Source organism: Simochromis diagramma, unplaced genomic scaffold, assembly GCF_900408965.1.
Source record: "Simochromis diagramma unplaced genomic scaffold, fSimDia1.1 OVJJ01000370.1, whole genome shotgun sequence".
NCBI classification, from domain to species: Eukaryota; Metazoa; Chordata; class Actinopteri; order Cichliformes; family Cichlidae; genus Simochromis; species Simochromis diagramma.
The window spans coordinates 316,440-334,981 of NW_024387012.1; the positions used below are offsets into that span (position 1 = coordinate 316,440).

The 18,542-nt window shown below is 39.7% G+C and overlaps 1 protein-coding gene across 6 annotated transcripts in view; it reads left to right on the forward strand.

The window, feature by feature from the left end:
* LOC120739366 (GTPase IMAP family member 7-like) overlaps positions 1-18,542 on the forward strand; it is a 127,894-nt gene that overhangs the window by 15,690 nt on the left and 93,662 nt on the right. The window contains exons 1-2 of one of the 6 annotated variants that reach the window (XM_040041121.1): positions 9,712-9,893; positions 13,177-13,218. The exons of 2 other annotated variants lie outside the window; for them this stretch is intronic. In XM_040041121.1, coding sequence (XP_039897055.1) covers positions 9,887-9,893; positions 13,177-13,218 — 49 coding nt within the window. In that variant the 5' untranslated portion in view covers positions 9,712-9,886. Of the gene's footprint in view, positions 1-9,711; positions 9,894-13,176; positions 13,219-16,797; positions 18,005-18,542 lie in introns of those variants that run through there. 3 more of the 6 variants (XM_040041120.1, XM_040041117.1, XM_040041115.1) reach the window with 3 other exon arrangements.

The following is an 18,542-nucleotide window of genomic DNA, read 5'->3' on the forward strand; positions in this document are numbered from 1 at the left end:
TGAAGTACCACCCTTATGACCAACAATAAAGTACAGTAGTATAGGCCTATTTAACACTACATTCAGTTTACACAAGACAATTTTATTTCTTATATGAATGTTATTTATTTTAACCGCCATAAACAGGATGTTTATGGCTTCTGCTCCGTGGCTGCTGGCTGACCCCCACGTCTGGGGCTGTCTTCAGCTCTTTACAGGAAGGTGGCACAGTTGCCCCTCCGATGGTCCTCCTTGGGCTCTTACGCTCTGGGGGCCTCTGGATGTCTGGTGCCTGGATCCCATCCATGCCTGCTTCATGCCCTGGGGGTTGGGGCTCCCCACACCCTCTAGCAGATCATTACATGGAAAAACCTTTTGAATACAAGTGCACTCATGCAAACAGGTGTACACACGGATGTTCACAGATAGAAACTATATCTTTCTTGGCTGCTACCTCAAGGCATATTGTGCGCTGTCAGTCTCACGTGCTGCACAATAACATTCAATATTTAGTATTTATTGTTACTTATACTTATCTAGGTTATTGCTGTGGTGTTGTGTTTATTGTGTTACTCTACTTTTTCTTGTTTTCTTTTTCTTTTTAACAGGTTGTTGGGTTTGTATTTTATTATTGTCATTTGTATTTAGAGACATATAATCATTTATGCTTAGAAGTATATAGTTGATTGCATATTGAAACAATGTCTTGTCCTAGGAGGTCTGTAACAACTCTACAGGGAGTGCAGAATTATTAGACAAATGCGTATTTTGTCCACATCATCCTCTTCATGCATGTTGTCTTACTCCAAGCTGTATAGGCTCGAAAGCCTACTACCAATTAAGCATGTTAGGTGATGTGCATCTCTGTAATGAGAAGGGGTGTGGTCTAATGACATCAACACCCTATATCAGGTGTGCATAATTATTAGGCAACGTCCTTTCCTTTGGCAAAATAGGTCAAAAGAAGGACTTGACAGGCTCAGAAAAGTCAAAAATAGTGAGATATCTTGCAGAGGGATGCAGCAGTCTCAAAATTGCAAAGCTTCTGAAGCGTGATCATCGAACAATCAAGCGTTTCATTCAAAATAGTCAACAGGGTCGTAAGAAGCGTGTGGAAAAACCAAGGCGCAAAATAACTGCCCATGAACTGAGAAAAGTCAAGCGTGCAGCTGCCAAGATGCCACTTGCCACCAGTTTGGCCATATTTCAGAGCTGCAACATCACTGGAGTGCCCAAAAGCACAAGGTGTGCAATACTCAGAGACATGGCCAAGGTAAGAAAGGCTGAAAGACGACCACCACTGAACAAGACACACAAGCTGAAACGTCAAGACTGGGCCAAGAAATATCTCAAGACTGGTTTTTCTAAGGTTTTATGGACTGATGAAATGAGAGTGAGTCTTGATGGGCCAGATGGATGGGCCCGTGGCTGGATTGGTAAAGGGCAGAGAGCTCCAGTCCGACTCAGACGCCAGCAAGGTGGAGGTGGAGTACTGGTTTGGGCTGGTATCATCAAAGATGAGCTTGTGGGGCCTTTTCGGGTTGAGGATGGAGTCAAGCTCAACTCCCAGTCCTACTGCCAGTTTCTGGAAGACACCTTCTTCAAGCAGTGGTACAGGAAGAAGTCTGCATCCTTCAAGAAAAACATGATTTTCATGCAGGACAATGCTCCATCACACGCGTCCAAGTACTCCACAGCGTGGCTGGCAAGAAAGGGTATAAAAGAAGAAAAACTAATGACATGGCCTCCTTGTTCACCTGATCTGAACCCCATTGAGAACCTGTGGTCCATCATCAAATGTGAGATTTACAAGGAGGGAAAACAGTACACCTCTCTGAACAGTGTCTGGGAGGCTGTGGTTGCTGCTGCACGCAATGTTGATGGTGAACAGATCAAAACACTGACAGAATCCATGGATGGCAGGCTTTTGAGTGTCCTTGCAAAGAAAGGTGGCTATATTGGTCGCTGATTTGTTTTTGTTTTGTTTTTGAATGTCAGAAATGTATATTTGTGAATGTGGAGATGTTATATTGGTTTCACTGGTAAAAATAAATAATTTAAATGGGTATGTATTTGTTTTTTGTTAAGTTGCCTAATAATTATGCACAGTAATAGTCACCTGCACACACAGATATCCCCCTAAAATAGCTAAAACTAAAAACAAACTAAAAACTACTTCCAAAAACATTCAGCTTTGATATTAATGAGTTTTTTGGGTTCATTGAGAACATGGTTGTTGTTCAATAATAAAATTATTCCTCAAAAATACAACTTGCCTAATAATTCTGCACTCCCTGTATGTAGCCTGAAGAGGGGAGTGTGTTCACTCCTCTTCAGAGTGTTCTGGCATAGATCACACACCTCCTAGGGTCATGAGAGAGGTCGTATCTTCTCTTGCTGACATATGGTATAGCAAACACACATATATCTGTTTGAGTGTAAGAGCCTTTTGTTTAAGTGAACTGCTGGACTCCCTGGCACCAGTAGGTGCTGGGAGTCTTCACAGGGTCACATCTTGACCCCCCCACCACCACCACACACACACACACATACATATACCTACACGACACACAGACAATGTATTCTTTGTTTAGATGTATATCTATGTAAGACGTCATGTGTTAATGAACTTATGCATATTCATGTAACCTCAATAAAGAGCAGTGTTACGAGGGAGCAGACGAGAGTGACTGGGGTGAGCGACAGGAACACGCTTGTCACAGTTCTCTCCTTCGTGCACGAGTAACACAAAGAACTTTGGTGACTTGCGTCTTGCTTTTGCTGTCGTAGTAGAATTGTCTCGTTCCAGCTGTGGGTCTGTCTATAGCATCACAGGTGATCCAGCTGATTTTTTTTTAAGGTGTCTTCTCTCACTGTCCCTCTTCCCCTCTGTTTTTTCTTTCCCTCCCTTTTTTCTTTCATTCGTTCTTTCTGTGTTACTTGATGTCCTATACCCTGTCATGTCTGCCTTGTCTGTAATAACTTAAAATAAAATAAAATAAAATAAATAATAATAATAACAAAGGTCAATCAAATGGACCAATATGGCAAGGTTGTGATGATCTATTTAGTAAAGTAAATCTGGTAGGCATAGTTCTTGGCCTTCAGAGAAAAATTCTGATTGCTAAATAACCAAACAGGACGGCTAATAAATAAATAATCGACATGGGATTTATGCACGAAGTCTGTCAAGGCAGACTGAATGGACTCAGGCGCAGACTCAAGCTCTTGATAATAAAAGTTCAGAAGTTTATTTACAATCACCAAAGTGCAAAATATATAAAATGTGCAGGGCAGGGGGTGAAGGGCTCTGACGGAAAGAAGGGAAGGAAATCCACGCACACCATGCTCCTCTTCTGCCACTCATTCTCACTCCACACCACTCAGCCAAACTTGGGAATCCATGAAAGGTTACAGGGACAGGTCCAGGGAATCTATGTACAGAGACAAGTAGTTAGAACAAGCTACAGATTTATGGGGAAATAAGACAAGGAATTTTCCGAGGCTACACAAACTCAGGTTGTACAATGATCCAGCGATGAGATGCTCTGAGTCACCAGAAAACCAGGTCAATAAGCGGAAGGCGGGGATAATCAGTCCAGGTGTGTGGGTCAGGAGCAGGAGCCCAGTGCTGAGCTTTGCTCAGGCATACAGGAGAGAAAAAAAACAACAACAAATATGTGGCCAAGGGTGAGCCAGTCGGAGAGACACAGGGACCATGACAGATTATCAAATCAAATCAAATCACTTTTATTGTCACATCACATGTGCAGGCACATTGGCACAGCACATGCGAGTGAAATTCTTGTGTGCGAGCCCCACAAGCAACAGAGATGTGCAAACACAACAACACAAACGAGCAAAACACAAGAATGGCCGACCTGAAACTAATAAATATATGTACAATATATAATAGTGTATGCATTTCTGGATGTGTATAATAAATATTTTCCTACGTGTGTGTGTGTGTGTGTGTGTGTGTGTGTATACACATTTTTACACATTAAATAGTAAAAACCAATAATAATAATAATAATAATAATAAAATATATAAAATATACAGAGTTGAATATGTGCAAAACAAGTGGCATTTATATACAGTATGGAGTGCATAATGTTGAAGTTCCAGTAGTGAAGCTGAGGTGTCTATGACGTGTTCAGCAGTCTGATGGCCTGATGGAAAAAGCTGTCTCTCAGTCTGCTGGTACGGGACCGGATGCTGCAGAACCTCCTTCCTGATGGAAGTAGTCTGAACAGTTTATGGCTGGGGTGACTGGAGTCCTTGATGATCCTCCCCGCTTTCCTCAGGCAGCGCTTCCTGTAGATGTCTTGGAGGGAGGGAAGCTCACCTCCAATTATCCGTTCACAGCACCGCACTACTCGCTGGAGAGCTTTGCAGTTGTAGGCGGTGCTGTTGCCGTACCAGGTGGTGATGCATCCAGTGAGGATGCTCTCAATGGCACAGTGATAGAAGGTCCTGAGGATGCGGGGGCTCATGCCGAATCTTTTCAGTCTCCTGAGAAAGAAGAGGCGCTGCTGCGCCTTTTTCACTGTTTTGTTTGTGTGTACTGACCACATAAGATCCTCAGCCAGATGTACTCCAAGGAACCGGAAGCTGCTCACTCTCTCCACAGCAGCGCCGTTGATGGTGATGGGGGTGTGTACTTCTCTGCACCTCCGGAAGTCCACTATCAACTCCTTTGTCTTTGCGACGTTGAGGGTGAGATGGTTGTCTTGACACCAGTGGGTCAGGGCGCTGACCTCCTCCCTGTAAGCCGTCTCATCACTGTTGGTGATAAGACCCACCACTGTAGTGTCGTCCGCAAACTTCACAATGATGTTGGAGTTGTTAGTGGCTGTGCAGTCGTAGGTGTAGAGTGAGTACAGGAGAGGGCTCAGTACACACCCCTGTGGAGCACCAGTGTTCAGTGTGATGGGGGATGAGGTGATGCTGCCCAGTCTGACCACCTGGCGTCTGTCAGACAGGAAGCTAAGGATCCAGCTGCAGAGGGAGCTGCTCAGTCCTAGATCCTGCAGTTTCCTGTCCAGCTTCGAGGGAACGATGGTATTGAATGCTGAGCTGTAATCTACAAACAGCATCCTCACATACGTGTCTCTCTTCTCCAGGTGTGACAGGGCAGTGTGTAGTGTCAGGGCTATGGCATCATCAGTGGACCTGTTGTGGCGGTATGCAAATTGTAGAGGGTCCAGTGAGTCGGGTAGTGCAGAGCAGATGAAGTCCCTGACCAGCTTCTCGAAGCATTTGTTACGATGGGGGTCAGGGCTACAGGTCGCCAGTTGTTCAATGAGGAGATGGTGGAGGATTTGGGTACAGGGACGACGGTGGCCATTTTGAAGCAGGCTGGGACTACAGACAGAGAGAGGGAAAGGCTGAAGATGTGCGTGAACACTCCAGCCAGCTGAGCCGCGCATGACGTCCGGACCAGTAGCTTTGCGTGCGTTCACCTTCCTGAAGCACTTCCGCACATCCTCCTCAGACACAGTGTGCGCCCTGACGATTAATTGTTTAATAACTGCAGTTATGCATTAATGGCAAAGTATTACATGCACATGTGCCAGTAAACTGTCAAGAGAGAATGAATGCATCAGTTTTATCCCATTTTTCAAACTAAACTTAACTGAAAAACTGTTTTTAACTAGAAAGAGAAACAGAAACATTTTACCACTCCCTTTTTCAAACTCTACATTTTTCTGTTTTTCAAAGTACAGGTTTTACTGAGCTGTTCAACACTATGTCAAATTCAATGTGTCATAGTGATCAAATCATTTTTTATACATAGTTCTGACATATATGAGGCTTTTTGGTTTTCAGCCCTATTACCGTTTATAAAATGAACAAAATAGTGGATGATGACCAGCTCTAATATATAATATGTGAACAGTTATACAGCGACATGTTGTGGGTTTACATGGATTTCCAGTAAAATTAATTTTCTGAGTGTACTGCAGCCTGCAGCATGAGGTGTTGCTCATAGTTTTGTGTAGTTACAGTGTCAGTTAACAAGTTCAACCACTGTTAAATTAAAGCACAGCCAAAGTGCAGCAAGTGAGCAAAAACACACAGCACAAGGTCCTGGTTACAGCTGTGATTTCTATGAGTGCTTGTGTATAAATACACAAACAATACACATATGCTTTCAATTGTGTAATTTAAGTGATCCAGGTAGCTCTGTTTTGGAAGTTCAGTTAACGCTAGAAATGTGCTTTTGAGTTTGTACGTGTTTTGTCTCTAGGGGCCACCGCATATATTTATATATAAACATATATAAATAAAACCACTTTTTTTACATTAGTAATTCCTTTTCTGCATAATTTTATATTATTGTTAATAATAAATAAATTAAAGCAACAAAACAACCTGAAGAGCCGGTTCGGAGCCGAAAGAGCCGGTTCTCTAAAAAGAGCCGGAAATCCCATCACTACTGGGAAGTGCCAGTGAGGCTCTCCTTCATATCCTCAAGGTGAGAACAGCTGTTAGCAATACCAGCCACTGTAACTTGTTCTCCATTTACTTGTATTATTATTATTAATATTATTATTTTGCTTTTCATGCTTAATAAGATCGGGTCAAAGCTCAATTCAGCAGGGATTAAATTACTCCTTATTCAGGATTTCTTAATTGTTATTCAAAACCTACTCCAGAGAGGCAGCGCAGAGCAAAAGCACATTACAGTTGGGATACAAGTAGAAGCAGTAAAATGATATATTTAAAAAGGCCTTCAAAAACTAGAATATGTAACAAAGTTAAAAGAAATAGTTTTAAAAATCAAATGAGAAAAAAGCACAAATATACATGATAAAAATGCTGCAAACTAGAGAAAATTCATGCTCAGAATTAATACATTTCCAAAATTTCATATTTATGTAAGTCAGATATTTTATATTTATTTCTTCTATTCCAACAGTAAATCAGTTGGAGCATTCTAAACTCTTGATATTGCTTTTTGTGTCTTAAGCTGTTTGGATGCACAGCAACCCTTTCATTTAACATCTTGAAGAATTTGTCCTTTTTTTGTGCTAGCTGGGTGAAGATGCTATGCTATACCTGGAGAAGCGGCCTCTCTCCTCATCAGTGCTGCTTTTTGATGGGACAACCAGCATTGTTGCTGTAGGAAACATACCAGTGACCACTCTCCCCTTGGAGGATTTCTGGGAAGGAATGTTGGTGTTGATGGCATATTACTACACCTTGCACTTAACATACCCGAAATGTGTTGCAACGGTCCTCTCTGTCATACAAACCGAGGTAATCACTGATGACATCCATGATCAAGATGCCACTAGTGCATATAAGAAAGCAATAGCTGAGTGGAAGTCATTCTTTGAAAAATAGGTGAATACCAAGCAGAATTTTATCAGGTCATTTGCAGTTTGTTTAGTTTTGTAGTACGTTTGTACAATTTGTTCCTAATTTGCCTAGTAATGTCCTGAGAAACGGCTTTACTTATAATGCTTTACAAATGAAAGTTGTTTTTTTTCTTTACTTAATGACACTTTACCTGAGGCATGTAAAGTTTTAAGTCAGTAATGCCGTTATTTACAACATTGTGAGACTATGTGACTGTCACAAAAGTTTAAGGCCAAAAATGTAATTTTTTTTCTCTGTTTAGGCCTTTTAAAATGTTGATTTAGACTTTTAGGGTTTGTGCAGCAGCCCTATATTGTTTACAAAAAGGGTTTTGTTCTCATGAGAGGAATAAATATATATTAGGAGGAGGCCCCGGGGCAGACCCAGGACACGCTGGAGAGATTATATCTCTCGGCTGGCCTGGGAACGCCTTGGTGTTCCTCCGGATAAGCTGGAGGAGGTGGCTGGGGAGAGGGAGGTCTGGGCATCTCTGCTTAGGCTGCTGCCCCCGCGACCCGGCCTCGGATAAAGCGGATGAAGATGGATGGATGGATGGAGATATATATATATATATATATATATATATAAGTTATTTTTTGCTTGGATTTAATATCGATTGGGCTATATTTTAAGATAAGCCAACCTGAATCAAAAAACAAATTAATTATACTTCAATAATACTGAGTAGTTTTTCATAGTATTAGAACTATTTTTCTCATTGCAGTGCATTCATTTGCTGCAAGTAAGAACTTCAAAACATAAAAAAGACTGTAATTTAGCATATTTAACTTAGGAGAAGTTCAGTTCATCAACTCTTCCGAAGCTGCTGCTGTCACTTCTGTTCATTCAGAAATCAGCTCAGTCGTTATCGCTACCTTATCTGAAGTACTTAACAAGCTAAGCACCCCCTCTCCATCTTCTGCTCAAAGACAAGGTCACAAGCTTTTCGAGCCGCCAAGCCCTACCTCAAATCTCAAATCCAGCATTCCTGCCATTCCTTCCGAATTGTCTGAGCTCATCCACTCCAAACCACGGAGCGACGTTTGTTCTCCGTGCGCTCGTCTTTGTTCTCTTCTCCTTCTCTCTCCCCAAACCGGCCGCGGCAGATGGCCGCCCCTCCCTGAGCCTGGTTCTGCTGGAGGTTTCTTCCTGTTAAAAGGGAGATTTTCCTTCCCATTGTTGCCAAAGTGCTTGCTCATAGGGGGTCATATGATTGTTGGGTTTTCCTCTAGACATCATTGCAGGGTCTCAAGGCATCTGCCACTGTGGCTTGGTGCTGTATAAATAAGTCAAATCAAGAATCAAATTATTCCGTTGACGTCTTCAACCTTCGTATCGCACACTACTGCTTCTAGGGGATGCCTTCTTTGGGGATCTGCCAGGCCCGGGAGCCATCGCCAGTCGCCTTCGAGGCCTTCCCCAATCCGCAGCTCAATTCATGTCCAAGCATTCACCTTTCCCTACTAAAACGCTGTCAAACCTAAAATGAGGACGTGGGCCCAGCTAGTGAAGTTCAGCTTGTGCTTGTTTTCATTGTGCATGAGACAGCATGACCCTCTCACCAATTTCAGTCAAATGTAGTGTTTAGTCCACACTTGGACCACAGATATGACTTTTGATTGTGACACTTGGAGGGGTGTAAAATTGACTTAGTTAATAGAGCTTATATGTGTTTTTCAGCCCTAAATATATGAAATATATTTTTAAATGTGAACAAAAAACTATTTTCCTATTCTATGTACTTACATACTCATATCAAACATACTACATTTATTTTAAAAAAGCAGCTGATTTCAAAGACACTGGATTTCATGCACTGATTGGTTGTGTAATCTGCAGTTATGCATTAATGATGAAGCATTACATGTGCATGTACCAGTAAACTGTCAAGAGGGAATAAATGCATCAGTTTCTCCCATTTTTCAAACTTAACCTAATTAAAAAATACCTTCCTTGTTTAAAACTTCTTTAACTAGGATGAGAAACAGAAACATTTTACCAGTCCCTTATTCAAACTCTGAATTGTCCTGTTTTTAAAGCACTGAGAGGATTTACTGAGCTGTTCAACACTTTGTCAGAATCAGAATACTTTAATAATCCCTAAAGAAATTATGTCTCAGTTCATTGTGCAGTCATCAAAGTATCTGCTTCAAACTATTTTTTTCAACAATTGCTTTTATTTATAAACGATTTTGCTATTATATGTGGCATTTGATTTTCAGTTCTGTTACCACTCATAAAATAAAAAAATAGTGGACACAGGTTAATGTGATAACCAGCTCTGATATATCAAATGTGAACAGTTATACACCATCGTGTTGTGGTTTCGCATGGAGTTGCAGCAAAAAATATTTGTGAGTGTACTGCACCCTGCAGCATCAGGTGTTGCTCATTGTTTTGTGTAGTTACAGTGTCAGTTTAAAAGTCCAACCGGTGACAAACGAAAGCACAGCCAAAGTGCAGCAAGAGAGCAGGTGGAAAAACACACAGCAAGGACATCGTGAGGTCCCGGTGACGACTGTGATTTCTTTTGACAACATGGACGGTCAGTCGAGTTTACTTTATATCAAATACAATGAAACGAAACGAATATGAGTTTAAAGGAAATGTTTTGTTTGGACAAACTCTGAATTATTAGCTTCTGATAAACTGAAAAAGCTGAATGAATCATTTCATTGCTACAAATATTAGAGAGGGTCAGACTTGCTATTGGGAAGGCTGGAATGTTTGCAGTTGTCCAAGGGTCTTTTTGTCTGCTGTGAACAGTCAGTGTGATATGATGTAGAAACCATGCATATGTACTCTCTGTGCAGTCTCCATGATGCACAAGAGCACATTACAAGGACCCATGCATCTCTGGGCATGCAGCCTCTCTTTCTCTCTCGATATCTTGATGGTAACACACATTATAACTGTATCTGTACTTCTGTGCTCAGGTGCTCTCCTCCTTTCTACACTTTTATTTTAAGTGTAATTACCTTCTTCATTAGGTAGAATTAATCTCCAAAATCAGCAAACGAGTGTTTTAGAGTGGCCAGTCTGGCAAAGATGTGATAGAAAATTAGCAAACCATCAAATTTAAGTCAGCTTAAAGAACTCAGACATGAACTGGAACCTCTGGATCTTAAAGTACTCAAACAACAGCAGAGGCAACAAAACTTAGTGCATCTCTTTAGTTTTTGGTGTTGGTGTCATTTCAACATAATGTGGCTTCTGTAGCAGCAATTTCATGTCCTGTGCAGTGAAGTTCAAAGCTAATATGTCTAAAGAACGGAGAAAGCAGAGGGTGACTTTGACTTTGAAAGGCTCTCTTGTAGTGACCTTGGTTTTGAATATGAAAATGAATGTAACTACTGATCAAAGTCAGAAAAGGAAGCACTGAAAACAGGAACATGCTTTACATAACATAATGCAAAACAAGCTAAAAAGAGAACGAGAGGGAAAAAAGAAAAGGATTCATTCATCCAGTTTCTTCCGCTTATACAAATCAGGGGTGAGGCTGGAGCCTATCCCAGCTGTCATAGGGCAACAGACGGGACAGGTCACCAAACTCTCATAGGGGTAAAAACAAATCAGCTATTTAACTACAAAGACATAATTTATTCATCAAGTTAATGATGCCAGCCGTAATTGAATCTGATTACAGTGTGTACATTTCAGTACATTTCAGTGTGATCTGTAGTGAGCGTAGGCAGCAGGTGAAAGACAGCCTGTTTAAGTGAGAGAAGAGGTGTATAGAATTATAAAATAACTGTGTGTCAATGTGACTGAACTGACTCACGTGCAGACATAGGAAAAAAGTGGAATGAATGTTTATTTAGAAGCACCAAGTGAGCTATATACAAATGTGCGAAAGTCAGGGGTTCCAGTGATCCATGAGATGGAGAGGAGAGGGACACTCCACTTCTGACATCCCACACCACACTCCCAAACACTCATCCTCAGGAATCCAGGGAGGAGAAACAAGGACGTTTCCAGGGAATCTATATACAATAAACAGACGAAGACATCAGAACTGGGAAATCATAGGGAAACACGAGGTTAGAGCCGGGGCTACACTAAAGTGAATCGTACAAAAACCCAGCGAGGAGAAGCTCTTTTTCATTAGCAGTGACCAGGTCGCACAAAGATGGGGACAAAATTAGAGAGGTGTGGCTGAAATGGTTTGGACATGTGCAGAAGGATCACATCATCACATATAAGGTCCAATCATATCTTAAAGACCACATAGTACATAGTACTGTATCAACTCATACTGCTCAGATTAGGCTTAAAACTTTCCTTTTTGCTAAAGGATATAGTGAGGGCTGGATCAGGTGACTCTAAATTTTCCCTTAGTTACGCTACAATAGGTCTAGGGATTCCCATGATGCACTGTTTCTTCTACAGTCACCCTTTTCACTTACTGTGTGTTTATACACCTCTCTGCATTTAATCTTTAGTTATTATTAATCTCTTCCACAGTATGTGGTTTTTCCTGTCTTCCTCTTCTTACCCCAAACTGGTCGTGCCAGATGGTTTCTTCCTGTTAAAAGGGAGTTTTTCCTTCCCACTGTTGCCAAAGCAGTTAATCAAAGGGGGGTCATGTGATTATTTTCGCTTCTTTCTTTACCTTACAATATAAAGTGCCTTGACGAAAATGTTGTTTTGATTTGGAGCTTTATAAAAAAAATTGAATTGAATTGAGGGATAATAGACAAAGAATGTTGACCATGGAGTTGTTAGGCAAGAGAAAAGAGGAAGACCACAGATAAGATCTGTGGCTGTACAGTAGTGAAGGAGGACATGCAGAGAGTTGGTATAACAGAGGATGAAGCTAAGGTTAGGGCGAGATGGTATCATATGATCCGCTTAGGTGACCCCTAAAGGGAACAGGTGCTTGAAGAAGATTTCAAATACGTAACACATCCTTTTTCTGTATTTATAATTAGATAATACTTTTAATTATAGTATTCTAGAGCAGTAATACCATTTTTCTAGAGTCTTGACCTTCTCTTTTGCTAATCACAAATTTACTACAAGCATATTTAACTTTGCGTTACAACAAGGTGCTGGTCAAGATTTTTACATAAAAAATGAAAGAAAAATTGTGTTTTTTTATATTACTAAATTTCGATATGCACGATAGTTCTCTCATTCAAGTTTATAAAAACAAAAAGAAACAAACTATGAGCTCATCACTTTAGTTTGCTGCTGAGAAGCAAGTCCAGCAGGTGCAGGAACAAAACAAAAGTTGCAGTCACAACGTCCACAGGATCTGAGTAGTCGTGTGTCTCTGCGCTGATTTTGCTTTCAAAAACATGGATGGTAAGTTGCAGTTATAATCATGTATTGATAATTAACAAAAACATGGGAAACAGAAAGGAAGAAACTTCTCTCCAACCAGCTGAAAGTGATTGTTTTTCTCAGTCAAGGTTATCTACTCCACTTAATACCTAAAGTAGTTGTGTAAACATTACCTAATATATTTCAGGCTGCAAATCTGAATATTATAGCAGAATAATATGCTTGCTAGACTTAATAATTCTAAATTATTTGGTTGGTATCCACCATCTGAACAGCTAGATCTGAACTGTGCACAACAGTCAAAGAAATGAACATTCTTTCTACTGTACCACCATGTATTTTTAAGCCAATTACTGACTGGTATGTGAACTTCATGCAGTTTTATTTACATTTAAAAGAAAGCAGACACGTCCATCATTTGCAGCTATAGCTTGCATATGTTGTCAGAAATGTTTTATTTGACTTTACTGTTTATTTTTGATGCACCTTTTTAGACAGAGCAATAGATAAATAACTGACACTGAATCATTACTGTTTTATAGAGTCAGCAAGAAGGATTGTGGTCCTGGGAAAAACTGGAGCTGGTATTGTCAACACCCTGTGTGGAGAGCCTGTGTTTGAAGTAGATCATACCCCCAAATCTGGAACAAAGGAATGTCAGGCAAAGTTCATGTCAGTCGGTGGAAGAATAGTACTCTTTATTGACACTCCTGGATATATTGACACAAACAGGTCTGAGGAGGAGATGAAGTTTGAAATATTGAGGTGTATCACAGAATGTGCTCCTGGTCCTCATGTTCTTCTCATTGTGCTTAAAGTGGAGAAATACACAGAGCATGAAAAGGCTGTAATAGACAAAATTAATCAATATTTCTCAGTTGAAGTATTTAGATTTACTATAATAATCTTTACTCATGGTGACCATCTTCCTGAGGGAATGAAGATCGAAGAGTTTGTGAATGAAAGTCAAGCTCTGAGCGATCTGATCAAGAAGTGTGGCGGCCGCTGCCACGTCATTGATAACAGATACTGGAAGAACAACCAGGGAGATGAATACAGGACCAACCAGTACCAGGTGGCAGAATTACTCAAAACCATTGACGAGATTATTGAGGCAAACAAAGGAGGCTACTTCACCCATGAGATGCTGCAAGAAGTGAAGAGAGATATTCAACAAGAGGAAGGTCACATCAAACAGTCATCTCCAAACTTAACAGAAGAGGAAACTGCAACAAAGGCAAAACAATCTGTGTTTAAAAATCTGTTGTCAAAAGCTGCAGGAGTTACAACAGGAGCTCTACTGGGTGCACTCTTTGGTGGAGCGATAAAATTAATGAAAGAAGAAAGAAGTCTAGGTTTAGCAGTAGGAGCAGCATTAGGAACAGCAGCAGGAGTAGCTGCAGTAAAAGGAATGATGGCAGACGCAGCAACAGCATCTGACACAATTCCTGCTGGGTCTGCTGAGCCAGCAGCTGAATAGCATCAGTAACATTGGTTTGAAACAGATAATAGAGCTGACACACAAACTACAGCACTAAACCAATTTTTTTTAAAGGTATAAAAGGAGTTAGAAATTAAATATCAGAATTTTTGCATCCTCTGTTAAACTCTCAATAAAGTACCTTTAAAATCCACAGATGCACAGGATCCGCGTATATTGCTAGGAAACTACTCACAATCACTTTTACAAGCTGCCATCAGAGAGTCATTATTAAAATTATAGAACAGGAAACTTTAGAATCTTTTTGTTCATCATGATTGGATTTCTGAGTTGTTGTTTTTTTTGAATGCTTACTGTTAACATATAAATGAAGCAACATATGCTTAATATAATGTGTGAATTTTCCCATTATGCTAATACAGTCTTTATGTTCCAGTTTATATTTCCAACTTTACCCATGAACATGTCCATTACTCCAGCTTAAAACATTTCTTTAATAGATCTATAAGTTTCAAATAACTTTTGCTTCTGTTTTGTGACGGTTTCTTTGTTACAAATGTTCACTAATAAAACAGCTAATTTTATCACATGTAACCAAGTGTCTTGAATTTTTCTTGACAGATTTCATTTATCAGCTGAATAGCCTCATGTTAATGATGAGCAGTAAGTAACAGATTCAGTTACTTACATTTCAATTAAATAATTCATCTGTTATTTTCTTTAAAAAAAAACAGATATCAGCTTAAGTCAACTTTACTGTAACCTCAATTTAATGCTTTTAAGTGTTGCTCACGTTGCCAGACTACTATCAAAGTTTCACATATTGAAACATGCAACAAAAAATGAGACTAAATAAATCAAAACAAAATGCAGACTGTGGTATTCTAGGAATATCGATCGAAACTTTAAAAAAATTATATATAGTTCACAAAACAAGAGAATCTATGCAGTCAGTAGCATTAAAGAAACGTGTGAAGGCCTATATAAAAATAATTCATTAACAGTGGTCCCTCCTGATTGGCTGTAGACCATTGTCAATCAATCTCGTGCTGTGTCTCCTGTACAGTACACAATGTGTTGAGCTTGTCAAATTTACATAAATCTTCGATCACTAGCAGTGTGACACTGAAGTGCTGTATTGTATGTTTGTAAGTTTTCTCCCCAACAAACACAACAATGTCGACAAAACATCGTCACCTGCGGGCGGACTTCTTTTTATACAAGGTTTGAACTTTGAGAGAGTTTAAACAAGAGAGAAAAGTGTGAAAATGTCCATGCCTGTCTGAGAAAAGTGTATAAAGTGTGTAGTGAGGGGTTTTAAAGCCTTACAATATCTGTAATAATTATAAATAATAAATTGCGGATTTCACTTATCACGGGTTACTTTTATAACGTAACTCGAGGGACCACTGTAACAGAAATAAATTCCACTTTCCTGAAGAATAGAAATAAAAATATTAAAACATCCCTAAGGGCAATGAAATACAGCTTAACTTTTTCTTTCTTCTTGCATCATGATCTTTTTGTGTCATGTTGTTATTTATTATCTTTATCTCTACGTTGCAGCACTTTGGATTATTATATGTAAATATACAGTGTGCGAAGTGTTTTGTTCGCTTCTTTTGGCTAAACCCCAGATAACAACTTAGACAGGTAGCAGAAGCGAAGCACAAGTCAAGTCAAGTCCCAATATGCGCTGTGACGCCGATGCCCGTGATGTCGCCCCCCACCACGATGCCGCCCCGGGCAACCACCCGTGTCGCCCGTATCTAAAACCGCTACTGACACAGGGCATGGGACTGTCAAATTAAAATGAGAAATAACACGAACATCAAACCAGGTACACATGACACTACACAGGGAACACAAGGGAGGCATTCAGACAAAACCTAAAGGCTGGGAAAGCACAGCGGTCCTAAAGAATAAGTAAAGAACATGAAAACATGACAAAAGACAAAACTATGAAAGCCCCACAAAATCCCAGAACACTGAATAAACAAAACTTAAACACGGAGTCACCCGACTCCAGACCTTGACAGAAATAAGTATGTTTGTTGGGTATGTAATACATTACAAGTAAAAGTAATCTAGAAACAATTAGGATTTACAATAAATCTATTTTGTAAAAACATACAAAATAGATTTATTGCATGAAAATGTTCATGCAAAATTTTGCTGAGACAGGGCCATCCTTTATATATAATATGTCCACTATGTCCAAGACACGCATTCTGAAGTTGCAGTAACATCAGAGGGAGCTTCTTTATTTCAAACCAAAATTTAAAAATGGGAAAATTGTGGGAAAGCATTAAACAGAAATTATTCACATGTACATGTATATACATATTACCCGCCCAGTTTAATAGTTTCTGATGATTAAGGACCGTTGAATGTGCTTAACATGCGTTTTGTTTACTACCGATTTCTTGTGTAAATTAGACACGGTGGTCTGGCATGTCTATACTTTGCTGTGATACTGGGTTGATACATTTTTGATCTGAAATCTGATAATTGATCAGAGATGTCAGGAAGCAGATGAGTTAATCTGATTTTTTTCATCTATTCATTTTTTCTTTCAGTGTTCAGTTCAGTTCATTTTTATTTCAAACATTTCAAACACGTGCCTTCACAATCATTACAAACTTTTATTCCATTATTTGTTTGAAAAGGAGTAGGCAGAAGTATTTACTTATTTGTCCCTACCCCCTTGTCTTTCTTCCAGTGACAAAGACAAGGAGGATTGTCCTGCTGGGAAAAACTGGAACTGGGAAAAGCAGTCTGGCTAATACCATATTTGGCGAGACCAGATTGAAGATTAATCATTTTAATGACTCAAACGCATGTTTGTCTCAGAGCGAGACCAAGACTGTTGATGGAAGAAGCCTAACTTTGATCGACACTCCTGGTTTCTTTGACCCAAGCAGGTCTGAGAAGTTGGAGCATGAGATGTTGAGCTGTATTGCAGAGTGTGCTCCGGGTCCTCATGCTTTTCTCATTGTGCTCAAAGCAGAGAAATTCACAGAGCACGAAAAGGCTGTCATCGCACAATTATGTGAACATTTCTCTGAAGATGTTCTTAAATACGCTGCAGTTGTTTTTACTCATGGTGACCAGCTCCCCGAAGGAACGAAGATCAAGGATTTTGTTAATGAAAGTGAAGCTCTGAGTGATCTGGTGAGGAAGTGTGGGAGTCGGTGCCACGTCATTGACAATAAATACTGGAAGAACAACCAGGAAGATGAATATAGAAGCAACAAGTTCCAGGTGGCAGAGCTGCTCAATAGCATAGAAGATATAGTGACAGAAAACAATGGAGGATACTACACTAATGAAAAGCTCCAAACATTGGAGACAGAAATACAAAAAGAGGAAAATCAGGTTAGAAAGTCATCAGAAAATCTGTCACAGGAAGAGATTAGAAAGCAGGCTAAAGTTAACATCATTAAGAGACACATGGAAAATGCACAAAAATCATGGCTTAAACCTTTCGTGGGTTTGGCAATCATCACAGGATTATTTGCAACTGTATCAGCTTTGTTGATCAAATCGAAGTTTGGTAAAGTATTAACAGAAGTGGCAGCTTATGTGGTAGAACAAATACCAGAGAAAACCCCAATTCCAGTTAATCCAGTCCCTGTCCCAGTTCCATCTGTTCCATCTATTCCCGTTCCGTCTCTTCCTGTGTCATCTGAATCATTCCCCATTCCAGTCCCAGTACCTTCTGAAGAGGACGTTGTGGGGGGTTTTGAGGCCATTTGGAGACTTCATGTTTTGTATGAGAGAATATTCAATCCCTGGAGTCCATTTGAATAAACACTGACGCACAGACAGATAATAAAACAGCTTAATCATCATATATTGTCCTTTAAATCTTACATAAAAATAGCATTACTGTTATTTTGGCCGATTTTGAATCTTCATGGGAAGTATGAATGTGTTACTTTTTTTGTAATATCCTAAAAATGTTGAGTAAATAAAAAGTAGTGGTCATATATTAAAACATGTATAGTAGGGGAGACCGGGGATAGTTGTAACGTGGGTCAGTTGTAACACTTCCAATTTCTCCAATCAGGGCTAAGTTTCAAATGATGTGACTCATCCTGTGCATGCCCAATTCAGTTCTGCTATCACATGTGAAAAATCAGCACATTTTATCAAACACAGAAAATTTAACACGAAAAAAAGCAATTTGTATGCCAAAAAGTAAGTTTTTCTACTTTATTTCAATTTCTAATAGCATTATCTGCTTTGCAGTTAAACTCATCAAACTTAAATTGTGTTATTTCTATGTCTATGGGGATATATTCTGTGTAGGTCTTTAGTGCTAATGTTTTAGCCGTTGGCTGTAATGTTAGCTAGTTCATGGCTATAGGAGTCTGGGTCAGTTGTAACAGCAACAGTCTGGGTTAGATGTAACAATAATGCAGATGTTACAACTTACCACACTATTACTTTAACTTATATTAA